Source organism: Lampetra fluviatilis, chromosome 20 (assembly GCF_964198595.1).
Source record: "Lampetra fluviatilis chromosome 20, kcLamFluv1.1, whole genome shotgun sequence".
Taxonomy (NCBI): Eukaryota; Metazoa; Chordata; class Hyperoartia; order Petromyzontiformes; family Petromyzontidae; genus Lampetra; species Lampetra fluviatilis.
Window position 1 is genome coordinate 13,343,338 of NC_136294.1, and position 25,854 is coordinate 13,369,191.

Consider the following 25,854-nt stretch of genomic DNA (forward strand, 5'->3'; position numbering starts at 1 on the left):
CGATAGTTCTCAGAGTGGTCATCAAACATAACGAGTCCTGTGTTGATTAGTTCGCGGTGAGCCAGGTACCTAGCAAAGTCTCCTAGTCCTGCTGATCCAGGGTGTGTCCATACTGGCACTTGTGAGGCGGCATTATTGGCTGTATTGCCTAGCATGCCGTCATTTGCAATGGCGTTGGACTGTGGGCCCAAAGGATTTCGATCACGTTGGTTGGATCCCCTTATGTGACTGTCTGGAATGTGGGTCTGACTTGGTGCATCCACGTCTGACCCCACGTGCGCGACGCTGAGTTGGCGACTAACTGCCAGGGCGGGATATGCATTTCCACCATTCCTGTAGACAGCATTCATGTTCATTCGGAGTGGAGATGGCGATGCCTGAACGTCCACCCTTTGTTCAGTATCGTTTGGTGGAGGAGCATTGATGCATTGTTCAGACCAGTCCAAAATATTTTTCCTGGTGAGTTGATCACGGTCCTTGACAGGTATCTGAGTGCCAAACTCACTCCAATTCTCTTCCTTATCCATGTTGGCTGCTGCCTCGAGCACCTCTGCCTGGGCCCTTGCAGCAGCTGCTTTTTTTTTGAGTTGTAGGGTGCTTAACTTAGCATCCAGCTCAATTTTCTTCGTTGTGGTGGTAGCCACTGTAGCCACTAATGTACTCTCTGCTATGCTTGCTTCTTCTTGTATGCGAGCCTTTTCAATTAGCATGGCTTCCTCTTCAGCCATGTAGGCAATACGGGCGCTTGCTGCTTCTGCTGCTGCGCGTGCCTGAGCTGCTGCCATACTAGTAGATGATGTCTGTGAGTGCGCTGAGGCTTTAGATCTTGTGGTGGACCTGGATGAGACAGAGTGCTGAGATCGTGTCTCTCTTAAGCCCTCCACACGGTCCATTGCATCTTGTATCACTGCCTGCACATTATCATCGAGCAGTTCAAGGAAGTGCTCTTGTCTGCGCACTCCCTCAATGCCCTCATCTGTTTTCACCTTCATCAGGAGGGAGATGTATCTATTTGCCAGGAGCTTGTAGCTTGAGCTGCTCACATTCACTCGCTGGATGGCCCGCCGAATTGAGGCCACTGTGTCTGAGGCATTTGAAGCTTCAGATAAATCTGCTTCAACCCGGTTCCATGCCCGTTGTATCCTGACATCCAGGTCCTGTTTCTCAGCCTCATAGCTTTCCAAGGCCCGTTGCATCAACCTGACCTCCCTCTGGGGCCTTGAACTCCCTTGGTCCTCTTGAGGCAGGATGGGAGATCCTGGATTGCTTGGTTCACCTTCTTCAGCATCTCTCCCTGCTGAACTGTGGCTTTCCATGCTGCGATGCTTGCAGCACGATTTTAATGTAGACTCGTTGCAGAGCTCCTTGCTTGTTGCAGGCTGACTGCAGGGCTGGCTGCAGGGCTGGCTGCAGAGCTGGTTGCAGAGCTGGCTGCAGGGCTGGCTGCAGAGCTGGCTGCAGGGCTGGCTGCAGGGCTGGCTGCAGGGCTGGCTGCAGGGCTGACTGCAGAGCTGACTGCAGAGCTGGCTGCAGAGCTGGCTGCAGGGCTGGCTGCAGGGCTGGCTGCAGAGCTGACTGCAGAGCTGACTGCAGAGCTGGCTGCAGGGCTGGCTGCAGGGCTGGCTGCAGAGCTGGCTGCAGGCCTGGCTGCAGGGCTGGCTGCAGGGCTGGCTGCAGGGCTGACTGCAGAGCTGACTGCAGAGCTGGCTGCAGAGCTGGCTGCAGGGCTGGCTGCAGGGCTGGCTGCAGGGCTGGCTGCAGGGCTGGCTGCAGGGCTGGCTGCAGGGCTGGCTGCAGGGCTGACTGCAAAGCTGACTGCAGAGCTGGCTGCAGGGCTGGCTGCAGAGCTGGCCGCAGAGCTGGCCGCAGGGCTGGCCGCAGAGTTGACCGCAGGGCTGGCCGCAGAGCTGGCCGCAGGGCTGGCTGCAGAGCTGGCTGCAGAGCTTCTTGGGAGCTTTAAGAAGAATATATTTTTACTATCTCGGCCTCGCTGTGCGCTGCGTTGCACCGCTAGTCGAGTAGATAACCATGTGTTCAATAAACCCTCGGAGCCAGGATGACCGTCCAACTCCGATCGTCATTTATTGATTGTAACAGATAAAACTGGTGAGAAAACACAGATACAGCATCTGTTATAATTCGGAAACACCCACACAATGAACACCACAGCATCAAAACATTGTCTCAGATAACAATAGATCCTGGAAGGACCAGGCCCCCACATTACCCCTGAACAACTAGACAAAGGCACAAGCTGGTGCGTTGCATACAGGCACATAGTGTATTCATCCCACTGCACCCCAAATGCACAGCATTACACTTAACACTAAACTGTGGATGAGATACTTCGTCATCACTCTCAGGATCGCAACATAGGCACAAGTCTGACTCGACCTACTAAATCATAAGTAACATCCACAATAAGGAACGTCACAGGCTTCGTTACTAACTAGGCCTCGTATTTACTACAACAACTTAACGGCACCATAAAGGCATTTACATTGCTATAACGGTCATTCCAACATTACAACAGCATTTCCAATATTATAGGAATATAAACAACTTACAGATAATGCTTCTTAAGCTCCCACAATGGACAAGTGCGGCTGTGGTCTCACTGAGATGCGATGCGTGCCGCCATCTTGACTTATCTGTGTAATGGCTGACGCCCGCGTGGTACAGTGGAAATCTAACATCGTCACTTCCTGGTCACGTGACCAACATTAGCATCAAAAAACAGGAACTTCCTGTGAACGTACGCTCCCCATCTGCCGTGAGGCAAGACAACATGGGAAGGGGGAGGTAGCACCTGCTGACTTAGTTTGCTGCCCATATTCTCCACAACAACACCAACTTGTACTGAGCGACACTGTTGTTGGTAAAGCGACGGTGTGGCACTGTACTGTATATAACATTAAACACTATCGTCATAACCTCAATAACTACATCATATCACTCCAACGTTACCTCTGCTATTCAGTCCCAAAGTCAACTGTACCTAAACTATTTAGAATCAACATCACGCGTTTATAGTTTTTGGCTGCTCTACATTTCTACGTGATAAGCCACTTCGTTGAGCTATCACTTGTGGCCAGGTCGCGTCTGAAAAATAACTACATAGCTCAGTGGGCCTTACCTGGTACTACAAAATAAAGAAGCTCATAGTTTCAGTTTATAAACCCAAACGGGCAAATCTGCCTCAGCACGGAGGCAACCAGGAGAGTGATAGAGCAGTCGACTCGGACATAAACGAGTAGCTGGTGTGTTGTGCAAACATCAGCACTGGGGAGACAAAGGTGGCCTGGCGTGGTGTTGGCCACCAACCTTGCGTGCCGTGCTGGCCTTAATAGGTGTGTGTGTGTGTGTCCTATGTGTGTCCTACAGCTGGTTTGCGGTCCACGCTGTGAGCATGAACCTCACGAATAAACTCATCAGTAGCGACAACATGGGCTATGCCGCCTACCTGTTCGAGCAGGAGATGAACCCTGGTTTCCTGCCTGGGGAGGTGAGTGCCAGCATATATAACAATTCACTTGCGGACATGTGTGTACACGGATACTACACCGGTGATTGTTGAATGGACGAGTGTGCATTAGATTTGAAAACGAATTTGGTCCGTCCCAATGTTGACTCCATGGCTACGGCCTTGTGTTGAGCTTTTCCTTCTGACCACTCGTCTATAGAAGCACTGCACTCCCACTGCCCATACCCCAGCCCCTGCCACACGCAGCAGCGGCTACGGCAGCCGCCACAGAGGAGAGGGAGGCAGCGGAGCCCTGGCCGGGAGACATCGAGGAAATGTTGATTATTTTTGAAGGGTTTTCCTCTTACTCACTAGCTACTTAATAGATCATTATTCATACGCCAATTTGAAAACTGGTCATCAGCAAAACATGTTTCAGATTCAATCCTCATGAGGCGCCATGGGTGTAAAGTCTCCCAACTCTTCGTATCCACTCGATCTCTCTGCCCTCTCTATGTGCTACGTGGAAGGGCGATAGCTGGAAGGCAGCACCGATTGCATATTTTTTCTTTTAAAGTCGCGGCGTTATTGACGAATGTGTTAAGAGTTATTTTGTGATTTCTGAAACTAGTACATTGTCCTGGCCAAAAGGGGACGTCTGGTAGCCTCACCACATCCAAGTGTTTGTCCTGTTCGCATCGATAAGTAGAGTCTCGGACCGCTCGGTGACCCTCCGTGCGCCTGGTGAAAGCGACTGCGCTAACCCGTCGTCCACGGCGTCCACCTGTCGCCCGCAGGGACCGTTTGTGGCGCTGTTTTCTTCATCGAATTTGGGAGATTCCTCACCCAACACCAAGGGCCCACACTGCAGCCAGACGGGGGTTTCCTGTGCCAACGTAAACAGCTACTGTGATGTCGGAGGGGTACGTGTCTTGCCTCGCCACAGAATTGCTCCACGTCGCAGTAAACAGCTGTGATGCTTAACAAAGGTAGAGGCGCAGCCCTGCAATTGCTTGCTCACGCCGCTGCTGGTGGAAGGGCCTCCACTAGAGGGAGCGCTAGAGAGCTGCTGTCGAGGGTATTTGGCCTACTGTTCCACGCCAGTCTTGGCAGAGGTCGGAGTACCCACACTTAACCCCACCACACAAGACCTGCCAATCAAATTATTGTGGTGTTCCCATTGATACTGGCGGGTGAACAGAGGCGGGGAGGATTTAAGAAACTTCCGCCATTGTGTTAACTGCCACACAAGGAGATGGAATCGAACCGGTGACCTCTGTTTTGCAAGTCCAGTGTTCAGTCCATCACAGCACTGCGCAAACGTCCCCCAGTCTTTGAATACACGAGGCCGATTGTGCGTGGACTGGGCATCTTGTGCTATCCCTGCTGTTTTACCGATTGAAACTGGACACTGCAGTTTTAATGTTTAGCTTTCCCAGTATTATGTTTCGGCAATACCGTAGTTAGACAGGTGTAGAGGCAGGCGTCTGCGTGACCATGTGGGTCACAAAGCTGGAATTCAACAAAGCCACGAAGCACAGAGTCTTCTAGGCTTTGAATACAGATGCGTGTGGCGGATGCCACGGCCTCCGGGTGGTGCCATGGCCCAGTGACAGTGCGTTCACTGCTTGTTGTAGAGGTTCACGGTTCAAATCCTGTGGCTGCCATAATTAACGCCGAGGTGTGTATTAACAACAAGAAATATTTCCGTCACAGAGGATGTTAAAATTCCCGTGACGTCATTCGCAAGAGAGAGCACAATGCTCCACATTTTTCTCATTTTAAAAGTTATCCGCAAGTTACTCAATCGGGACGAGGCACAGCAATCACCACCACCTCCTGTAAAAACTTCGCAGGACCCTCCGGAAAAAAGAATCTTGAGACTCAGTGAGACTAAATAATAATAATAATGTCAGGAATGGTTATTGAAGCCAGAGGAGCAGTTCCCAAACTGTGGGACCAGGGGGACATGAGACACAGCCCTTAGCGGTGGCGATCCCTCGGGGTTACGGAGCAGACTGGGGCATTCTGGGTACCATCGCCCTCTCGTGGTGAACAAGGTGTGCATCGTGCCCGGAGGGTGATTTGTTGAAGCAGCGAGCGTCTTTGTTTGTCACAGTCAAAGACGTGCATCAGCATGGGACCTGGAGACGATATATTCGAAAGTACAAAACGCATTGGGGAAAACATTTACTCAAAGGCCAAGGTAAGTCGGCTTCATCATTATCAACATGGACATTGTCATATTGTCATCTTAACACTCTTACCATGACGGTGGCAGCAGGGAGGTGGTGGCGCAGCGGCGACACTCGTGCCCCACTTGAGCATCTTTCTGTGGGGAGTTTCTGTGTTCTCCCCCATGTGCTGTCTGGGTTTCCTCTGGGTTCTCCAGTTTGCCTCCAAAGCAAAAAACCGCAAAATGTAACTGATATTGGTCAAACATCCCAATGTTCAGAGATTACTTGCAAATTACTCAATTGAGATTACACACAGCAGCAACCGCTGTTGTGAAAACTTGGCAGGACCCTCCTGAAAAAGAGTCTTGGAACTCATTTAGGCTTTCTTGGGTAAACAAACGGAGTAGTAATAACCATACGACTCAGCAGCATTGTCATATTGCCATCATAGCACTCCTACTTTAATGATGATCATCATAATTTGTAATGAAACACCCCCTTGAGTCATGACTGCAAGAGGTTAGCCTGCACTTGAACTCCAACCCAGCCAGGAATGCCAGCCCATTCCCTCGCACTCAAGGGAATTCGGCAACCGGGTCACGGAGCAAGCGCCACTGCTCACAGCCCTCACCGGGGTTATTGCACCACTCACAATCAGGCTCGCCCAAGGACGTGTGACAAAGAGTGGCACACTTGCCTATAAATTAACATGTGCGTGGTCTGGTATTCCTCTATGTATGTTCACACATACTCTCACGATACAAAAACTGAAGTCTTTTAAAACTAAATTATTTTATTTAACAGGTAAAGCCCAGCAAACTATTAGCTATTTTTAAGAATTGACCTGGCCACACATAATAGCTCATAGAAGTGGCTTCTATCATCGTGACATGTGTGGAATTTCTTGGAGCAGCCAAATAATCTGAACAGATGTTTCTAAATGTGGAAGGACAAACTAGAGGATCCAGAGAACAATTCATAATCCACCAGGGAGAACATGCAAACTCCAAATATATAGGAGTCAGGGTCAGGATTGGAGCCACCATGGTCGTCCGTATTCAAGTCTTCGATGCGTTATATTGTTAGACGCAGGCCGCCAACAAACCTGCAACATCTGCGTACTGCACAGGCCAGATTCATGCAGCTATTGGGGTCATCACCATCATCGTTGGCAATATGATTCGCATTGCCATAAAAAATAATTACTATCTTTGGCAAAATCTTCATTCTCACCTTCATCTCTGTCGGAGATAAAGAATTCCAAGTCAGCATTCCCGGAGCCCAGAGACGCTCTAAACTTGCTGAGGAAAGTGGAGAATCCTCCACAGTGTGTGTTGTAATATGCTGCTCAACGTTGCTGCATGCACCTTGCGGAGTGGGTCACCACACACCCACTCCGTGCTCCCTCCAGAGGCCTCAGACACAAACATTCATTGACTCGACCGTTGGGGAAACTTTCCACTAGTGATGGAATGCTCCTCACATTACCTGGCGGCTCTGCCGTGGCACACTGCCCTGACCCCTGCCATAACCACACCCACTTTGAGCCTTGCCTCCAACGGTGGAATTGCGCCAATGAATTGGTAAGTACAGATTTGAGCATATTTCCTACACAAGCGACCATTATTTCACGAATCGAAGGTAGGAATGACGAGCAAAACCTCTATACGAATCAGGGCCACCACTCATTAGAGTTTCACCATTGTCAACTTTGGAACCTGACTAAAATGGGATGCCGGTTGATTCCCTCTGCCCAACACTATGATATAACTTGTGATGTAACTATGATATAACTTGTTCCGGTCTTGAGTTTGCCAGTGCTATCTGTGCTTCTTTGCGCCGGGGCATGACAAATCGAGGTGCCCTTTTCCCTTTTGCAGGAGCTGTTCTCGGAAGAGGGGAGGACGCTGACCGGTCCGGTGAATTCTGCCCAGCAGTGGGTGAACATGACCGATGTTGTTGTTCGGTTCAACTCCACTCACACAGTAAGACATCCGTCTAAAAGACTGCTTCGCGGAGCGGCGACGCGGCCCCGCGGTAGCGCCCTCGCCACTCGTTGCAGAGGTTCACGGTTCCCTTCTGGCAGGCCACCCTGGTGAATACTGCACGTGTGTTAACCGTGAAATATGCACTGCCTGCGTCACGGACAGACGTAAACAAATCCCCTGATGTCATTAGCAGCAGAGTAGGCGACCGCGTGCCAGCGTGACTGGGTGAACCCATAGAGCAACATGTCCCTGTATTGTCGCGCGTGAAGGCAGACGACACCCCTGCGTGAAACACAGTGTGAGCTCGTGACAGCCTTGTGCTATAAGAATGCTGCGACTACCACGTGTTCTGTTGATCTGATTGAACGTATCGTACCAGTCTACACTGGGCATTGCACTGCAAGGCAGCGCTACGAGTGGCACTGCGAGTGGTGTTGTTCTTCTTGTTGTTGTCGCTGTTCGTTCTCCAGGCTAAGACGTGCAAACCGGCCCTGGGATACAGCTTTGCAGCCGGCACCACCGACGGCCCGGGGTCACTGAACATCATGCAGGGTAAACGCCTCCTCCTGTAGCAGCAGCAGCAGCAACGGCAGACTGCATTATTTAGTCAGATGAAACACAGGCCCAGTGAGACACACGTCACGAACGTGACCTATTTTTCTTGGGCGAGCTGGTTCGCATCACGTCATTTAGAATACAGCAGAAAATCATTGAACACCGGTTCAAATTTAACAGCTCCAAGACTACGTTTAGCAATGATGTCATACTAATTCGATACATATAGGGAGAATTACATTAACTAACATTAAATGTTAAAGAGACGGGATGTGTGATGACTGGGAAGGGATGCAACGACATCAGGCAATTAGAGGAGAGTGGAGACCATGGCACCAGATGGATTAGAGAGGGGAAATGTCGGCTTACGGCAGAGGGGGAGCAGTAACACAGCGGTCTAATCACAACATGGACAATGGGTTCCTCAAAGCATATTTAAATCTGGATTGAAAATACAATTCTTTAAAATTGTTTTAGTGTTTAGTTTGTTGTCCTTCCCCTGCACCTCCGATTAGCACGGTTGGCTACGCACAGTGTGAAAGAAGTTAAATTTACATACATCCATTTATCAAATCTTCAAGCGTATAATGTCGTACCGGTGGAAGCCTCAACTCTGGAGGCTGTTTCCAGAGTGTCCTTCTATGAGGGTATTTTACCAATATCTTCGATGACTCTTTCCAATAATTGCAAGAAAATGGAGTTCTGGCCGGAACCCAACAACAGCTTATAGAAATAACCCTGCTCATTTCCAGAACTGTGTTAACTTTCAAAAAATATATATAACTTTGAGACTACTGTTTGTTCCTGGCCGCTTGACATTTTGGGCCTGTGCTCAACAACCGTGTTAACACGAACAACAGTCCCACCACTCCACTCCTCCCTGCCCAACGATGATCGCCGTGTGCACTGCGGCGGCATTTCGACCTCTTCACATCCACGTTGCGTCACCTCCACCACTGTCTCCAGGCGCCTTCCTGGCTCTGTGTCTCTCATACACGTGAGCTGCACCTCTCTTACCCTCTTCCCATTGGCACATTCGAGCCACGCCATAGTGGGGTGGCTTTCGCCTGGCTTCCAAACTATGATACAGAACAAATGGCGTGATACGCTGGCCTCATGAGACGTGCAAATCTGTCTCAGGGCCAGCGGCGGGCTTCGTCGCTTTCATCGTGTGTTGCGTCGGTCGGTGAATTTGGGTGTGCAATGCAAGACATCATCACTCGTTGGTTGCGTGGGACTTCCACAGGGCGGCTCCGCCTGTGCAGTGGAAATACACCCTGGGCTGGCTCGGCACAGCCCTGGGCTGGCTCGGCACAGCCCTGGGCTGGCTCGGCACAGCCCTGGGCTGGCTCGGCACAGCCCTGGGCTGGCTCGGCACAGCCCTGGGCTGCCTCGGCACAGCCCTGGGCTGGCTCGGCACAGCCCTGGCTGGCTCGGTTGCGCAGTAAAAAAAAGGGGTCGTGTGCACTTGCCTTTTGAATGAGCAATGCGCGAGCTTCGTGTTTACGGCCTGTGCTGGTGTTAAAATGTTGAAAGTTCTTTCAGTTCACCTTACCTGCAGAGCCTGGCGGTGGTAGCTGTGCATGTGGCCGGTCATGCAGCTCTTTGGAGCCAGCGAGGGTTGGTGAATCACCGCACAAATGCTGTGAAACTCCTTTCCCATGGGCATCAGGGAGCCGTAGCCTGACTCGCCAGGAGGAGGCGGATTCGCGAGTTGCTAGATGTGTCCCAATTCTCTGTTCGCTACCCACCGGACTCCAGTATTGGCGAGTTGTGCGTAGTGCCTACACACCACCCACACCGAGGAGGTGCAGGATCTTGTTACTACATTTGAAACGGTCTGCCGCCAAGATTGGGCACGCCCCCTCGGCTGCCCGCTTCGTCCTCAAGTCTCGCACTCATCTCGCTCTGAACTCGCCAGTGTGCACTTTTACTTGATACGTACTTACAGTCCAGTCGTTTATACATTTTGATAGAAACGAGTCGATTGTGAGGTCCATTAAAAATAATGCAAAATGCAATCAGGGAAAGTGTTGCTAAACTGATAACGAGCTGTGCGGCGTTGTTATCAAACACCTGAATCGTCCCGAGGAGTCATCCTCCTGACTTCATCACCACCACCTAAATCGTCGTCAAAATGATCATGTTTACCACTTCCCCCCATGTGCACGTGTACTGTACCAGGAACGTAACCCCATGTTTTTCCCATTGGAACGAGGTTTCTACATTTGCGAGCGTTTTCCAGAAAGTACCGCTCGCGGATAGAGGGTTTACTGTATCATCTGTTCCATCTGGAAAAAATAGAATGTTAGCCCCTCAGACTCTGGGCTTTCTCTGGGTGTTCCACTTCACTCATTCATTGTGTGAACACATCTTAATATAAAACACATACAATTTAAGATCCTCCTGAAAATACTAATCGGAGTGGCTTCCAGCATAAATAAACAAATATTGTCGTCATTATTATGATCCAGTTGGTAATCCATACTCACAAGAGTAGTGCTGCTCTTATAATCGGAACAAATCATCCCGGGCTCCGATGTTGCGGTGTGCTCCAGTGTTGTAAGATATCACCAGGTGCTCCGTCAGAATCTACCAAGAGCAAACCAGGTCACTGACCACAGCCCAGGGAGATCAAGTTGGTGTGACCAATTATTTATGTCAATGATTGCCTCATAATAACGATTTTTGACGATTGTCAGGTAGTGAGTTAGTTTGGTCAATGCTAATTGTGCCACCCATTCCTTTCTTGTTAACCCCTTGGTTTAGTGAAAACGGCTCGGCAGGGAGATAGATTCGTGGCATCCGCCTCGTGGCGCGCACTGACCCTTGCCCTCTGCAGGCACCACGGAGGGAAACGCATTCTGGGACGCCATTCGGGACTTTCTCTCCGGCCCTCCATCCAACGAGACCACGGAATGCCAGGCTCCCAAACCCATCCTCTTGGACACCGGAGATGTGAGTCGCGACTTTGCTGTTCGTGGGAATGCGCTGCTTCCACGGTCGTGGGGTTTGACCAATGAACGAAGCAAACAATGTATGCCTCCACATATCTGTTCCTACACATATCTATGTTTCTGCATAAAGAAACACATTTTTTTTACACATCCTATCGGCCACGCGGCCTTCTGGGAGTGAGTCCTGCTCAAAGTATGCCACTACCAGAAGGCCGTATGGCTGATGGGATGTGTACATCTATAACAATACAAAGTAAGAACCACGTAACAAACACCACGAGTGCGTCCGTGCAGCGTGCGTCGGTGCAGCGAGCGATGTGTTCTTGTGTCGAGCAGATGACTCGCCCTCTCCCGTGGCATCCTGAGATCGTCGACGTCCAAATGGTGACGTTTGGGGACTTTGCCGTCCTGGCCGTGCCTGGAGAGTTCACGTACGAGCCCCTTTACCCAGCGCCGCCACTCTCCTCGCCGCAAACCAAACACGACGACGACACCGCTCGCAATATTTCACCTTAAAAAAATGTCACGTGCAGACGACGAGCTCTGAAATAAACATCTGTTGCAACCGTGCGTTCGAATCGGCACGACGCCGACGGCGACGGTGATGATGGCAAGGTCAAATTGACGGTCGCGTTTCTCGATGTTGTTGTGACGATGAGCAGGACGATGTCGGGGAGGAGGCTGAGAGAAGCTGTGAAAAAGGTGAGAAACGCCTCGGCGTCAGGACGCCCACCACACGTGTGGATATCGCCGGGGTGGCCGGCCACGCGGTGTCTGACAACTGTTGCTTTAACTGTTGCTGGGCATAAGCCCGGGCCGGCAACAAACAGCGCCATTGAAGTTGTAGTAGATGAGCGTCATTAACATGTCTTGGATTGAGCGAGATTGTTGCCACGAGAGCTTGGGGAAAGGAGACGATCTGCAAGTTGCCTGGCTCCTGGGAGAACAGGGACCATGTTTGTTTGTAACGCTTCTTCTCTACTCCGGAGTAAAAACCAAAACAATACCAAACCCGTCCGAGTAAACCCATCGCGTGGCTTGACTCGCCACATGTTGGTGCAGTGCGGCAAATCAATCGCGACTGAAGTTCATTCGGAACGTTATCACGTTCCTGACCCGATATCTAAGCTCGATCTCGCGTCGTTATTTGTTGTAAGGAAGATGGGATAACTCAGCTAATTTGTCTTTGAAGGCTTATGTGTTGTATCAAAATTCGCTCTTTGCAATGTGAACGGTAGCGATCTCCGCGATTGTGATTGTCCACTTAAGAGTCACACAAACGACTGCTACAAAATGCCCCTTGTGTAGTTTGTGCAGTACAGTCGAGTTGCGTGTATCACGACTCCCGATTACTCTTCCGTAGGAATTGCAGAGGAATGAATTCTTCCAGTCGGCGGACGTGGTGATATCGGGGCTCAGCAACGTGTACACCCACTATGTGACCACCTTCGAGGAGTACCAGGTCAGCGCTGCCGTCTCGAATCCTCCTCCTCTACGGCTCCAATTCCGAGACTGCGTCAGATACTCACAAGTTTCTCAATAGGAGGACGAACAAATACATTTGCACGGTTGTTAACATACTGTGCGAAAGAAGTTCAACATACGTACGTGCATAACACCGTCCCCTACTGACTGGCGACTGGCCATTTGGCAAGCCGGTACTGCTTAAACCTTGCACCGTGTAGGGACAGCTGCCGTTGGGGGGGGGTCCCCTTGGCTAGACTGCAGCAGGACATTGCAACGTTTGAGATGAGATGTAAGGGGCTTTGAGTTGCTGTGGGGTTTAAGTGCTCAATAAAGGGAAATCCTTATTTGCAACTGGCACGTTGTACATTGTATTATCAAGCTGACATGATTGTTTAGCGCTACGCTGCACTACAAACCCGGCGACACGAGTTCGATTCCCGCTCACGGCCAACACCAGTGACGATTATCTGAACTGGTCATGGGCCTGCCCTAGGTTGACTCAGTCTCAAATGAGTACCTGGTGCGATGCGTAACATCGCCACTGGGGAGACAAAGACGGCCGGGCGCGGTGTTGGGCACCCACCCCGTTATGTGCCATGCCGGCCTTCATAGGTGCTCCCTAAGACACTTGCCCCAACAGTCTGTTGGGGCTATACGGGGATCTTTGTCTTTGTCCAGTTGACATCGCGATTCCCACAGCCGTGCGAGAGTTCAATGTCGCATGTGTTGAGACACGCACCGCGCACCCTCTCATGGGGCATTGGAGGCCCCATGAGATCGCTCCAGGAGGGACAACGTCCTGTTGTCTCCTGGAGCCAAGTTCATTCCCTTAAATTACAAAACGAATTTGCACTTTGAACTCACGATCACGAATGTTTATTGCATGAACGTGTTTCACAGTAGTGCTCACTATGTAACCACGCAAATTCGACAAGACTTGATACACTTTATGTATGTATGTTGAACTTCCTTCACACCGTACGTAGCCGACCGTGCTAATCGGAGATTCGGCGGAAGGACGACAAACTAAACACAAAAAGCAGTTCTAAAGAAGTGAGTTTTCAAGTTAGATTTAAAAGTGCACAACTCCAGTGGCTTCCTGATATCGGGAGGAAGAGCGTTCCAGACGGCCGCAGAAGCACAGATGAAAATGAGAGATGCAGTGACCGTCTTTGTTTGGCAATTAACCAAAAGCCGCTGCGAGGATGACCCGAGTTTGCACGATGGCTTATGCTACCTTACGAGATCAGCAAAATATTGTGGTTCACTCATGGCAAGCACTTTGTGTAATGAGTGCGACCTCATAATGTAACTTGACTCATTCTGTTAGGTCCGCCGGCGCGCCACGCACACACGAGAGATGCTTTATTGCGTGACCTTTGCACTTTTGCAAACCGCGTCGCGATTGTGTTTTGCGTCGTCAGATTCAACGGTACGAAGGCGCCTCGACCATCTACGGGCCGCACACCCTCGCAGCGTACCTGCAGCTCTACGGCGGCCTGGCTCGCGCCATCGCCAATGTGAGCACGTCGCCGCATGCGCCTCGCGCTCGTGAGTGGCCGCGTGTGTTCGTGCCTCTCCGGGACGTGATGCCATCACCCCCCCCCCCCCCGTGGTGCTGTGACGCTTCGTTGTGGCTTGGTCACCGAAGCTGCCAGGGAGCGACTACGATTCTTAATCGATGTTTGGGTCAGATCGTGTTTGTAAGATGTGTGCCATACACCCTGCCCCGCCTGACGCAGCAAGCGAATACAATTGTCACGTGGACAACCGTGGAGGATGGTGTGCAGCACATTTTACTTTCGTGATCTCACCCAACAATATATTATGAATCATCGCCTTCATGTGTTACAGGCACTTTGAAATTATAATAATAATAATCATGCATTTTCACCTTGGGAAGCCTTGCCGAGTCTCAAGCCTCTGTGTCAGGAGGGCACTGCGACATTGGGATGTGCGGCCAATTCCAGTCGTGGGACTTTGCCTCCGTGTCGGAAGAAACCGGAGAACCCGGAGGAAACCCAGCACGCCCAGGAGGGGGCGGCACTCAAAGCTCCGCATAGACGGATTCAAGAATCCGTGGCTGTGTCTACATCTCCTGGCCACCTCGCAGCCCCCACCACGCAGCAGCTGCTGCTACTCCCCAGCTGCTCCCACTCGAGCACTAAGCAGCTCGGCTCAGCTGTGGGCCATCTGGGAGTCACGTGGCGTTGATGTTGATGCCCTCTGCAAGTCGCACGCACGTGGTCGAGTGGAATGTGCACTCAAAAGAGCAAAGTGAAACATCACGGGCTTGGGCACAAGCCCCTTCTCCTCCTCCTTCAAAGAGACTCCACATTGTCTCGCGCGTCAGCTGCAAACGAGGCCCCATTTGTTTTGTCTTCACAAACCATCTGGGCTCCCCCCACTGCCACACTCTCTCGACATCCGACCGATGTTCACGTAACCAAAATGTTGTCTCTTCACTTTGGTGACTTCCGACGTCGGCAGTGAAACCGCCGAAGCTGCAAAGGTTTAGCCCAAATCAATTCCCAGCTCTTTAACACCACTGGTTCAAGCAAGCCTGACTCTGCTGATGAGAGACTGAATGTCAAAACCGATCCAGAGGGTTGCTCGCGTTGAACCAATGCTGCTGAAATTACGTGCTCCCAGAAGTCCGTGTGGCTGATGAGATTTGTAAAAGAAACACTTTTGTCGTGTGTGTAGAGACACAGATGTGAGAACGAGGCATAGTGCCTCCTCTATTTTGTGATTTGACGAATATAGGACGTAGTCCTAACCTTTATTTAACCAGGAGATTAACTAATCCCATTGAGACATGTGATACAGCCTGGCTTCCTTACGCAAATGTAGTTTTAGTTTAAATCCATTATTTTTTTTTTTATCTTGTTGGCCACGTGGTCAATGTAGGTATTGAAAGAGAGTTCTGATTCCGGGATAATGCCTCGATATGTAAAGATATCAACCTGCTCAATACGGTGCGAGTCCAGAGCCATAATATGCACAGGTGGCGAGACAGGTTTGTGTCAGCCGTAGAATATCGTAACTTTGGTCTTTTTAGCATTGACAAACATTTAGATTTAAAGCTTTCGTGACTGCAGGGATTGATCTTCTTGGTTCTTTCGGTAAAGTCACGTAGAATGGAAATAATAAAATAACAAAAATAAAACATAAAAAAATAAAATAAAAATATATAATAACATATTATTCTTGTATTATGTTTTATTTTTATTATTTTATTATTTCCATTCTATGTGACTTTACCGAAAGAACCAAGAAGAACATTGACAAACAGTTTTAGGACATTTAGTTAAAGTTGAACATAATAAAAGTTTTGTTGTCGATGCTGTTGTAACTCCTCCAGGGAATTTCCAAAGGCCATCAGGGATGTGTTATCAGCAGACTGGAGATGCGTAGGTTGCTGATGTACAGAGGACACAGGATAGGGACAAGAACAGAGCCCCGATGAACTCCCTTAGTAGTGGCGGGTCCTTTCAGATGATGTATTATTATTGGACGGAGACAAATTTTAAATTATCAGATAAGTAGTTGTACATCCATTTGATTGCACGATCCAAAGAATGTACCCATGTCAGACTTTGTAACATGGCAATTAGATCCACGGTGTCAAATATTCTTGACAAGTCGGGGAATAGGGAGGCGTAATGATGACGAGATTCGAGACTGTTGAAGACAAAGTCAAGAGTATCGAGGACTACAGGGGCTGTGATGTCTTTTTTTAAATCAAAGCCAGATTGAGATTTTATGTTTTATATTGAGCTCTTCTCAAAGATCCCAATGAGAGGGGGGAGAGGATTGAGATAGGGCGCTAATTGTCGGGGTCATCTGTCGCACCAAGTTTACGACTAGGGCGCACGAGAGCCGAGTGCCATTCAGAGGGAGGAGTTGGATGTCTCGAGAATGGAAAGGTGGAATATGTGGGCCATCACTTTTGCCGTGAAATTCCCCACAATGTGGAGGGCAAAGGCAGGCAGGCAAGCCATCGACACGGTCACCAAAAGGAGGTTTTGGCGTGAAGAGCAAGGTGAGAACTTCATTCTCCGAGGTTGAGAGGAAATTAAAATGTATTGTTCTGGGGGAGTGAGGAGGACAGGCCAAGAGGCGAATGGCAGTGACACGAAGCTGGGTGTCGGTGTTGAAGATGTGAACTGCAGATGCAAAGGGTAACCCGGGCTACATGAAGAAGCAATGAAAGAACACGACAACAATTTAGCAACGACAATCATAACAACATTTCAGGACGAAGTAAACTCCCACATTGCTACTAGCGCCGCATTGGGTTGAACTCGCGGCCCGTGACTTCGCCCTTCGTTTGCAGGGCTCGGCGCACGACCTGCCACAAGGTCCCAGTCCGCCGCTCTTCAACGAGTCCCAACTCTCGTCGAACCTGGCGGACACTCCGGCCGACAGGGCCCCGGACGGGATGAGCTTTGGTGACGTGCTGACGGCCACGCAGCCGGCCTACAGCAAGGTGCGTGGCGGCCGCCGTGCGCAGCACGGCGCACTCGCTCCTGGCGGGGCAGAGCAACGCTTGCGGTGCCGACACGGCTGTTTTATTAGGATGCCACTGGAGCTTTGCACTTTTAAACATAGATTGAAAATGTATTACTTTAAAACTGGTTTAAGTGTTCAGTTTCTTGTCCTTCCCTCGCACCTCCGATTAGCACGGTTGGCTACGTACGGTGCGAAAGAAGTTCAACATACATACACGCCTATTGCCGGCGTGACTGTAATAATGATTGCAACTTGTAGCGCGCCGCAGTATTAACTCAGTATTACCCTAAACAATTATATATCCATATATATACCAGCAGCTACTGCGCAAGAGAATGGAACTGGTTGTTTGTGTAAATTGTGACGAGTGACTGTGACACGTGTTTGCCGTTCCGCGTGTTGTTGCTGATGTGCACTCCAGGGAGACGCCTATTCCATCACTTTCGTCAGTGGCAATCCAAGGAACTCTGTGGAATTCATGGCAAGTACATGATGTTGATATTTTAATACGGATGATTTTAATCAGGTGAGAATGTAAAATGTAAAAGCCACTCCCAGCAATAATTATCAATGCAAAAGGACTTTAAATGAAGAAAATTAAGAGTATATTGTATTACATTATCGTATGCGCCACTTCCAATGGAGGGATAAAGTTGAACTTGGGGGCAAGGAGCTTCACCTGCCTGCGCATTCCCAGGATGCCACCGCGAACTCGTCCAGCGCTTATCGGTGCGCGCACGAAGCGCCGTCAATCAGCGCCACTGTCCACCTCCATGCCTCGTCCCTTCATTCCACACACGAAGGGTTCACAGCCAAACTCTGCAGTCGCCTTGGAGAACGCGGCTTCGCATTGGCTAGCGTGTCCGACTGCAGGGGTTCATCATCATCATGTGCATGCCCCTCGGGGCGAGCATGAAGGTAGCGTCGACAGCCTGGACTCCTCACCTCCCTCCTCACCCTGGCCACGGCTCCAGCAGGGGGCAGCAGCAGCAGCAGCGCTCGCTTCACGCCTCGCGTGGGCCCACACGCTTGGGCAATCACTTCGTGCGCACGTGGGGCGTGGGACGAGGATTTTGTCTTAGTCATTTGTTGTAAAATTCACAGATGCGGTGCGGGTGGAGGACAATTTTTTGTTTTTGTGATTTTACGGAAAAGTCACGGAGGAAGGTGGACGGTGCCCCGCCGACAAATTCATTCGTTTACCTTCTAATAGATAGAGTTTAAGTTATTTTTGTATTTAAAAACCGGTTAACATAACCATTTGAAAGTTATTTTGCCGAAACCAAGTGGACAAGTGAAGCCACTGTAAGTTGTTTTGGAATCAATTTCGATGGAAGAGCCACGTGGGCACCGGTCTGCCTGTTGACGGCGCCACGTCCCTCCCACCCCCGTAACCACCACGTGTCCGCCAGGGCACGGGAGCCAGCGCAGGACGAGCCATCCGTCACGTACCGAGTTCCTCACGGGAACTTACGGAACCACCTGATCTCGCTGTTCCTATAGCCGCTTCCAGGATTCCACAGATTTCACTCAAATTCACGCTTTGTGTGACCCTGGCGACCTCCGTGACAAAATCGTAGCCTTGTATAGGAGGCTGACAACCTCCCATTGCTACGTTTATTGAAACGTTATTCTCACTTCGTCTTCAAAGCCCTGAAATCTGTGACCTCAAATCTCGGCCACACAGCAGAGGTCGATGCAGAGTTTGGTTGTGACCTCCTGACCTCTGACTGGTGCAGGCCAGGACAGCCGCGTGCCGATAGACATCCACCGCTGTGGCAAATGGGGCTCACGTCTGGGCGCTGGTGCGGAGAGAGGGACCGGCAACCCCTGTTCAATGAATTTAATTCCCAGAGGACCTTGGAGGAATAATCTAAGTCGTCGTGCACCAGTGGGCTGGCACCCGTCATGTGCCGTAGTCAAGCTCGATTTTGTGAGAAGTGGGAATCCGCAAGTCCCGCGTGGATCCGGCCTCGGCCACTTCCTAGTGGTCAGGGGACGAGGCAACCTCTACACTTCTACAAGCTGTGCGCAGCACTGTGAATGCGATTGGGAAATGTGACCGACTGCCAATCTCGACTCTTCTGTTAAATGCGTGGGCAATGTAAACCAAAGGTTCCTCTTCGGCACTCTTATCTTACTCCTACAGCCGCGGCTTCGGGCTCCATCAGTGGTATGTGGATGTATATGTTGCTGTACTCGGTTAGGTTAACTATTTGCAAGTAAATGCTAAGTGGGTCATTTTTGCACTAAAGTGTTTGTAATATGCAGTATCGTAGGAACGTAGAGTCGACTTTGGTGTGGTCGTGCCCACCGCACGCGATTGGTTCGCGCTCCTGCCACGGGGCCATAGCGAGACGGTGCCATGTGTGGCAATGCCGGGAAGCCAGCGTGCCACCATATCCTGCGGATCACGAGACACTCAAGATGCACCAACAACATGAGCCTCTTGTCAATACATCGTATAAGTGAAGATTCCCCCGATAGCCTTAACAGATTGTTGGGGCAAGTGCTGTTAGCGAGCAGCACCTATGAAGGCCCACACGGCACACGAGGGGCTGGGTGGTCAGCACCACGCCCGGCCGCTTTTTTCCTCCCTCGTGGTGATGCTTGCACACCGCACCGGGTACTCAAATTATTTGAGGCTGAAATATCGTGACACATAGACACCCAGATGTAAGACGCACCCCCAAACTCTCGCTTTAAACTACAGGGAGGAAAAACATCTAAATCTCATAATCCAGAAACAATTAGTCTTACCGCAGAGTAAAGTGAAACTTAGTGTACATGCCGATGCAATTAGTAAGAGACAGCCATTGTAACTACTTATTGGCACACCTCGTGTGAGAACATTTCAGAACGCCGCCCATCGTTAAGATGTCGTTGCACCTATCGGCTCGCGACACTGCGGTGGTGGCAATGCCTCCCTGCCTCGCGACACCACAGGGGCCGTCGCTGGGCTCGTGTGCCATCGCCGCTCCTACGCATTGCACACTCCGAGCCCTCGGTTACCACTCCTATCAGCTCGGGTGGACATTTCATCGTGAATTTGCAGTTCGAGAAAGACGAGTTCTTGTTGTTTGTCTAAGCAAGCGGGAACTCAAGAGATCAGGATTAGTCTCCTTTGCAAGAGAGACCTCGGGTATCCATAACAGTTTATATGAAAATATATACGATTTGTCCACTTCAGTGTAGTGCGTTTCACTGTGCATTGCCGCCGTACAATGTCTATAGCGTCATCGGGGCTACCAAGGTTTCCATGGTAGCATGTTTGATGATACGAGATGGTGTTTCTTTGTGCCTGCGTCTATGTGTATGTGTGCCTGTGTCTCTGTATTGTGTCTGTCTGTGTGCCCACGTCTCTTTCTCTCTGTGTGCGCCCATGCCTGTATGCTTGTCTCTCTGCTTGTGTCGTTGTGTCTGTGTGTCTGTGTGTCGGTGTCTGTGTGCCTGTGTCTCTGTGTATGTGTGTCGCTCTCTGTCTCTCTGTGTGCCTGCGTCCGCTCAGCGAGGTGGGACCTTCCTCACGGTGGAGATGCGCGACCCGCAAGCCGGGACCTGGCGCGTGATTCACACGGACGCATCGTGGGAGACCAGGTGAGACGCCACGATCTGTCGCCTCTCCTGCAGGGGGACACGAGCGAGGGGACTGGGGGGACGTCCCCACGTGCCCTGGCCAAGCCAACGTGTCGCGTAGCCACTCCAACCACTGTGCTCGTGCCGGTGCTGGAGAGATGTGGTTGACTACAGTTTTCATGTTATTCCATTCACCTTAAATCCATGAACGTGAAATTGCTTTTGCATAGCTGCGGTTCAACAGCACTTTGTAGCTGCTATCTATCAGCCAGTTGTTGAGCTCTTTAATGACCTCAACAACTGATTATCACTGGTTGCTCTCATAGAGAGGACAATTGTATCAGCTGCTGCTGCTGCTATTGTTCTTATTGGCGGCCGTGTGACATGGATTGTCATCCGGCGGAGTCGAGATGTGTGCAAGTTTAGAAGCGATGTTCCTTCAGTCCACAGGGAGCTCGAACACCTCCGCTACATGCACCAACAACGCTTTTAAACTCGTTTATTTTTCACTTACACGGATTCCTAATGCACAAGTGGAGAATGAGAGACTCTCTCCTGTGTGCGGCAGCCGCTACGAACAGCATGCCATGGACCATCGAACTTCGCACTGCCACAAATATACATGTGAAGGCAGTGGGTGGGTGAGTGGGTGGGTGCGTGGGTGGGTGAGTGAGTTGATGAGTAAGTGACTGAATGAGTGAGTGCGTGAGTGTGTGAGTGGGTGGGTGAGGGAGTGAGTGTGTGGGTGAGTGAGTGAGTTGATGAGTGAGTGAGTACGTGCGTGTGTGAGTGGGTGGGTGAGGGAGTGAGCGTGTGGGTGGGTGAGTGATTGAATGAGGGAGTGACTGAATGAGTGAGTGGCCAAGTGACCGAGTTAGTAGGTTTATCTGCAATTCACCAACTCTTAAGACAGAGCAATCGATTGGCTAAATCACTTAGAAGCGAATCTCTGATGGGTGCCACTCCATTGAAACCATATTCACTGCTCACGCAGTCCCCGTAGCGGCTTGCACCAGCGGCTGCCAGCTGCTACGCGCTCGTTCCTCTCTGACGGAGACTTCGCCTCGCATTATCACGCAGGCCGCACCTCTATGCATCCATGCAATGAATGAATTAATCACAGCCCTGCTATTCAAATGGTGTGCATGAAAAACCCAACTTCCGCATGCGGTGTCCTTATCTTGGTCAAACACACCGAGCGCAGAGACCTCCCTCAAGGAGCAGAGCTCCTGCACGCCACGCGGGCCGCCGCCTCTACGCACCACAGAAGGAGTGCGTTGATCACCACTCCAGCTGCGCTTCATTGTTCCATATCCTCCCAAAAGTATAATTAAATATGTACAGTAATACTGCAAAGGTTACCAGGGTGATTCTTTCATAGATACCCAATTGTTGAGGTCTAATCCCCCGCTCACTTCCCAACAGCCGAGTGAACATTGTGCAAACGATGGCTTCATACCTTACACAAGAGTATTTAACAGATGTAACCAGTGTGTTGAGATTGGTGGAAGTCACGTAGAGGATTTTAAACTGAGTGCCATCTCTAAATGGAGCCCCCTTGCATGTCACCACCGTGACATACAAAAGATGTTTACGATATGAGCACGAAACGTCAAGAATACGCAGTGCTTTACGAGCACATGAAATAGTAAATTTTAGAAACTCGGGTGAAATTAGGAAGAGCTATGGCAGTTAGACATAAACAGAGGGGTAGACTTGAACATCGGATCGGCAGCAAGGCAGTTCCCGATCGCTGGTAAACATGGGATTTTAATTGGCTACTTCTCACCACGCGGCGATTAATGATCGATTTTCCGGGTAAGATCGTGCTCGTAGAATGTGTGTCGTACACCCTCCTCCACCCGACGTGGCCAATTAATAAAGTTATCGCGTGAAGAAACGTGACCGATTTGTGACCGCTTGAGCAGCACCAGCGGTGATGCTGGCGAGCGTCACCGGTGGCGCATCGTCAGATAGCTGGCAGACATCTCGTGAGGCTGTTGTTAGAGGAGGGTTTACGACACACACTTTCCTTAACGCGATATGACCCAGAAATCTATTACGAATCATACTTTTGGTCGCGAATGCCTACAAGTGTTAAATTGCGGGGTTTTTTTTCCCATCGAGCATTGGGAGATAGAGCACCGTTCTCTCGAGCGGACCAGGTGGGAGAGCGAACGTGAGAGAGTGAGATGAGCTTTGTAAGTGGCTACAAGGTCGTGGAGGGTCTGGGCAGGTAAGATGGAAACCAAGTGGTATGTCTAGACCAGGGGTCGGCAACCTGCGGCTCCGGAGCCGCATGCGGCTCTTTTGAACCTTGACCGCGGCTCCGGGGCGGATGCTAGCGAGGGGAGGAGGCGCACTGTGACACCTGCTGTGGCGTTGCCGCTGCTGACAGGTCGCCGCTCCGCTCCACACTGCCCGCCCGGTGACAGGCAATAACGTTGCCGTTGCTTTGTCACATGTTTGGAAGAAGTAAAAACCTTCCTGGGCAGCAAAGAGCTCACCTTTGCTGAGCTGGAACAGCCAGAGTGGCTGGAAAAATTACATTTTATGGTAGACATGACAGCACATCTAAACACGCTAAATACAACCCTTCAGGGGAAAGGAGGCACAGCCCTGCACATGCTGGAGGAGGTTTTGGCATTCGAGCACAAGTTGACAGTGTTTGTCAAAGATTTACAGAGAGGTACACTGTCTCACTTTCCCTCTTTGAGAGAGTTCAAACAAAGTCATGATACGATAAATTTGGAATATTTCAAGTCTGCAATCACCACAATGCAAAGTTCGTTTGGGAAACGATTCTGTGAGTTCAGAGAGGAAAAAACGACATTATCCTTCCCTGTCACTCCCCTGGCGATCGATCCATCCCTATTGAATATGACTGCATTTGCAGGTGTAAGTCAACCTGATCTTGAGATGGAACTGGCCGATATAGCTGACAAAGATATATGGGTGTCCAAGTTCAAATGCTTGACCGCTACTCTTGAGGATGTTGCCCGTCAGAAGGCCATTCTGGCTCAGAATCATAAATGGAGTGATATTGAAAACCTTCCCAAACAGGACAAACTTGTATTCGAAACATGGAATGCCATCCCCAACACTTATATAAACATGAAAAAGTATGCATTTGGAGTCCTGTCGATCTTCGGCTCCACATATGTATGTGAGCAGGTCTTCTCCAACATGAACTATATTAAAAACAAACATCGATCACGCCTCACAGATGACAGCTTGCAAGCCTGTGTGAAAATGAAGGTGACCTCTTACAGCCCTGATGTGCAGACACTGTGCACTGAGGTTCAGGAGCAAAAATCCCATTAACCAGGTAATTTAGCTATTAATTTGCAAAAATATATTTTACATTGTTAAGTGAAAAAGTCCTTTTTTTATTCAGATTGACAGCTGACTGCACGATCCTGTATATAGCAATAAGGTAAGAAACAATATATGCAGTGTTATATTTGTTTTAAATGTTGCAATGGTTTTGCGGCTCCCAGTTTATTTTTTCCTTCGGAAACGGGTCCAAGTGGCTCTTTATGTCTTAAAGGTTGCAGACCCCTGGTCTAGACAGAGCAGAAATGTGCAGTGCACGTTATCACGAGTCAGGGAACGGGAAATTAGAGTGTGAAGTAAATGCAATCATTGAGTGGGGTGATGGCAATAATTGTTCCAGAATAATTTGAGCAACCAGCCGCCATTGTCCACACTGCATGAACGCAAGCCGTCGTCATTCTGAGAAAAGGTGGCTTAACGACGCGATTTACACCTCCTGGTGTCTGACAGCAATCATTGAGTACGTGGAGCATTCGCGCGATCACTCTGATCGCGCAGGGCCATCACGAGGGAAGGTGCTGCTGTTCTTCAGTCGACAGCAGTTTCGCAGTTGGGGACAGTGTTGCTGTGCGTGATCTCAATTGGGTGACTTGTGAGTAACTTTTCCAATTTAAAACATTTGGATCATAACACACATTATGCTCTCTCTTGCGAATGACGTCTCGGGAATTTTAACATCCACTGTGAGCGCAGTAGTTTTTGGTTAATACAGGCCCCAGAATCAATACAGGCCCCAGAATTAATACACGCCCCAGAATTAATACACGCCCCAGAATTACCACACACCGCAGCGTTAATCAGGGCGGCCAAATGTGGCCCATGGTGCCGGCACACAATGACTTGCTCATTTCGAAAGACGTCGCGGGAACTTAAACGTACGCTGTGAAAGAGACGTCGTGCACTTTACGGTTTAACACACTGCAGTAATAACCAGGACAGCCTGCCGGATTCGAACTGCAACGCTATGTAATAAGCGGGCAATGCCATTCTGCTGGGTTGTGTCACCGCCCCGATAAACAAGTCGTCTTTTTTTCCACTTCGGAATATGCTTCTCATGAATGCTGCAAGTAGGCATAGCTCAAGAGTTTCTACATTCAACGTATCAACGCATTCCAGTGTGAGTACACAGAGAACCCAAGACTCTTTGCTAAATGTTTCCAACGTGATAAGAAGATCTTATGGGACTCCCTTGCCAGTAGAAAACATAAACCTTTTGCAAGGAATCCTGTCCCCATTTAACCACACATACTTGTGATGGCATGGTAATGTATGCGAGTACGTGTGGTTACTGCAGACATGATTCCTTGCAAAAGGTTTATGTTTGGTGTTTTAACATCTTAACACAATTGTTTTATTGCAGGAAAAGGTCAAATCTATTCTTATAAGAAGATCGTTGCGCCCATCATTGGCCAAAAGTGTTATATCATAAAATGTTGACTTTTGTTGGCAAGATCTCGCCGAAAGATCAATTTAGGCTTGAGATGAAATCCCTGTACAAACCACGGCTGCTCATTTCTCCACGTTCACTTCCATCAGAGTGGAGACTGGGGGGGGATTCCTTAGGACGAGAGACGAAGTTGTTTCCGAACGAAAGGTTACGACCACTGTTATTGGGACACCACGGCCATATGCCAGGCTCTTTCTGCAGATGTGAATCGACACCAGTAACACAGTGCCACAGTAACACAGTACCACAGTAACACAGTGCCACAGTAACACAGTGCCACAGTAACACAGTACCACAGTAACACAGTGCCACAGTAACACAGTGCCACAGTAACACAGTACCACAGTAACACAGTGCCACAGTAACACAGTGC

The 25,854-nt window shown here is 49.9% G+C and overlaps 1 protein-coding gene across 1 annotated transcript in view; it reads left to right on the top strand.

Annotated features, from left to right (window-relative positions):
* The window catches only part of ASAH2 (N-acylsphingosine amidohydrolase 2), a 45,771-nt gene that overhangs the window by 15,803 nt on the left and 4,114 nt on the right, over positions 1–25,854 (top strand). Inside the window, exons 7-19 of the mRNA XM_078865648.1 lie at positions 3,385–3,505; positions 4,261–4,386; positions 5,583–5,669; positions 7,521–7,625; positions 8,099–8,180; positions 11,026–11,141; positions 11,477–11,571; positions 11,803–11,842; positions 12,504–12,602; positions 14,032–14,127; positions 16,947–17,099; positions 17,544–17,603; positions 20,631–20,719. Coding sequence (XP_078721774.1) covers positions 3,385–3,505; positions 4,261–4,386; positions 5,583–5,669; positions 7,521–7,625; positions 8,099–8,180; positions 11,026–11,141; positions 11,477–11,571; positions 11,803–11,842; positions 12,504–12,602; positions 14,032–14,127; positions 16,947–17,099; positions 17,544–17,603; positions 20,631–20,719 — 1,269 coding nt within the window. The remainder of the gene's footprint in view (positions 1–3,384; positions 3,506–4,260; positions 4,387–5,582; positions 5,670–7,520; positions 7,626–8,098; positions 8,181–11,025; positions 11,142–11,476; positions 11,572–11,802; positions 11,843–12,503; positions 12,603–14,031; positions 14,128–16,946; positions 17,100–17,543; positions 17,604–20,630; positions 20,720–25,854) is intronic.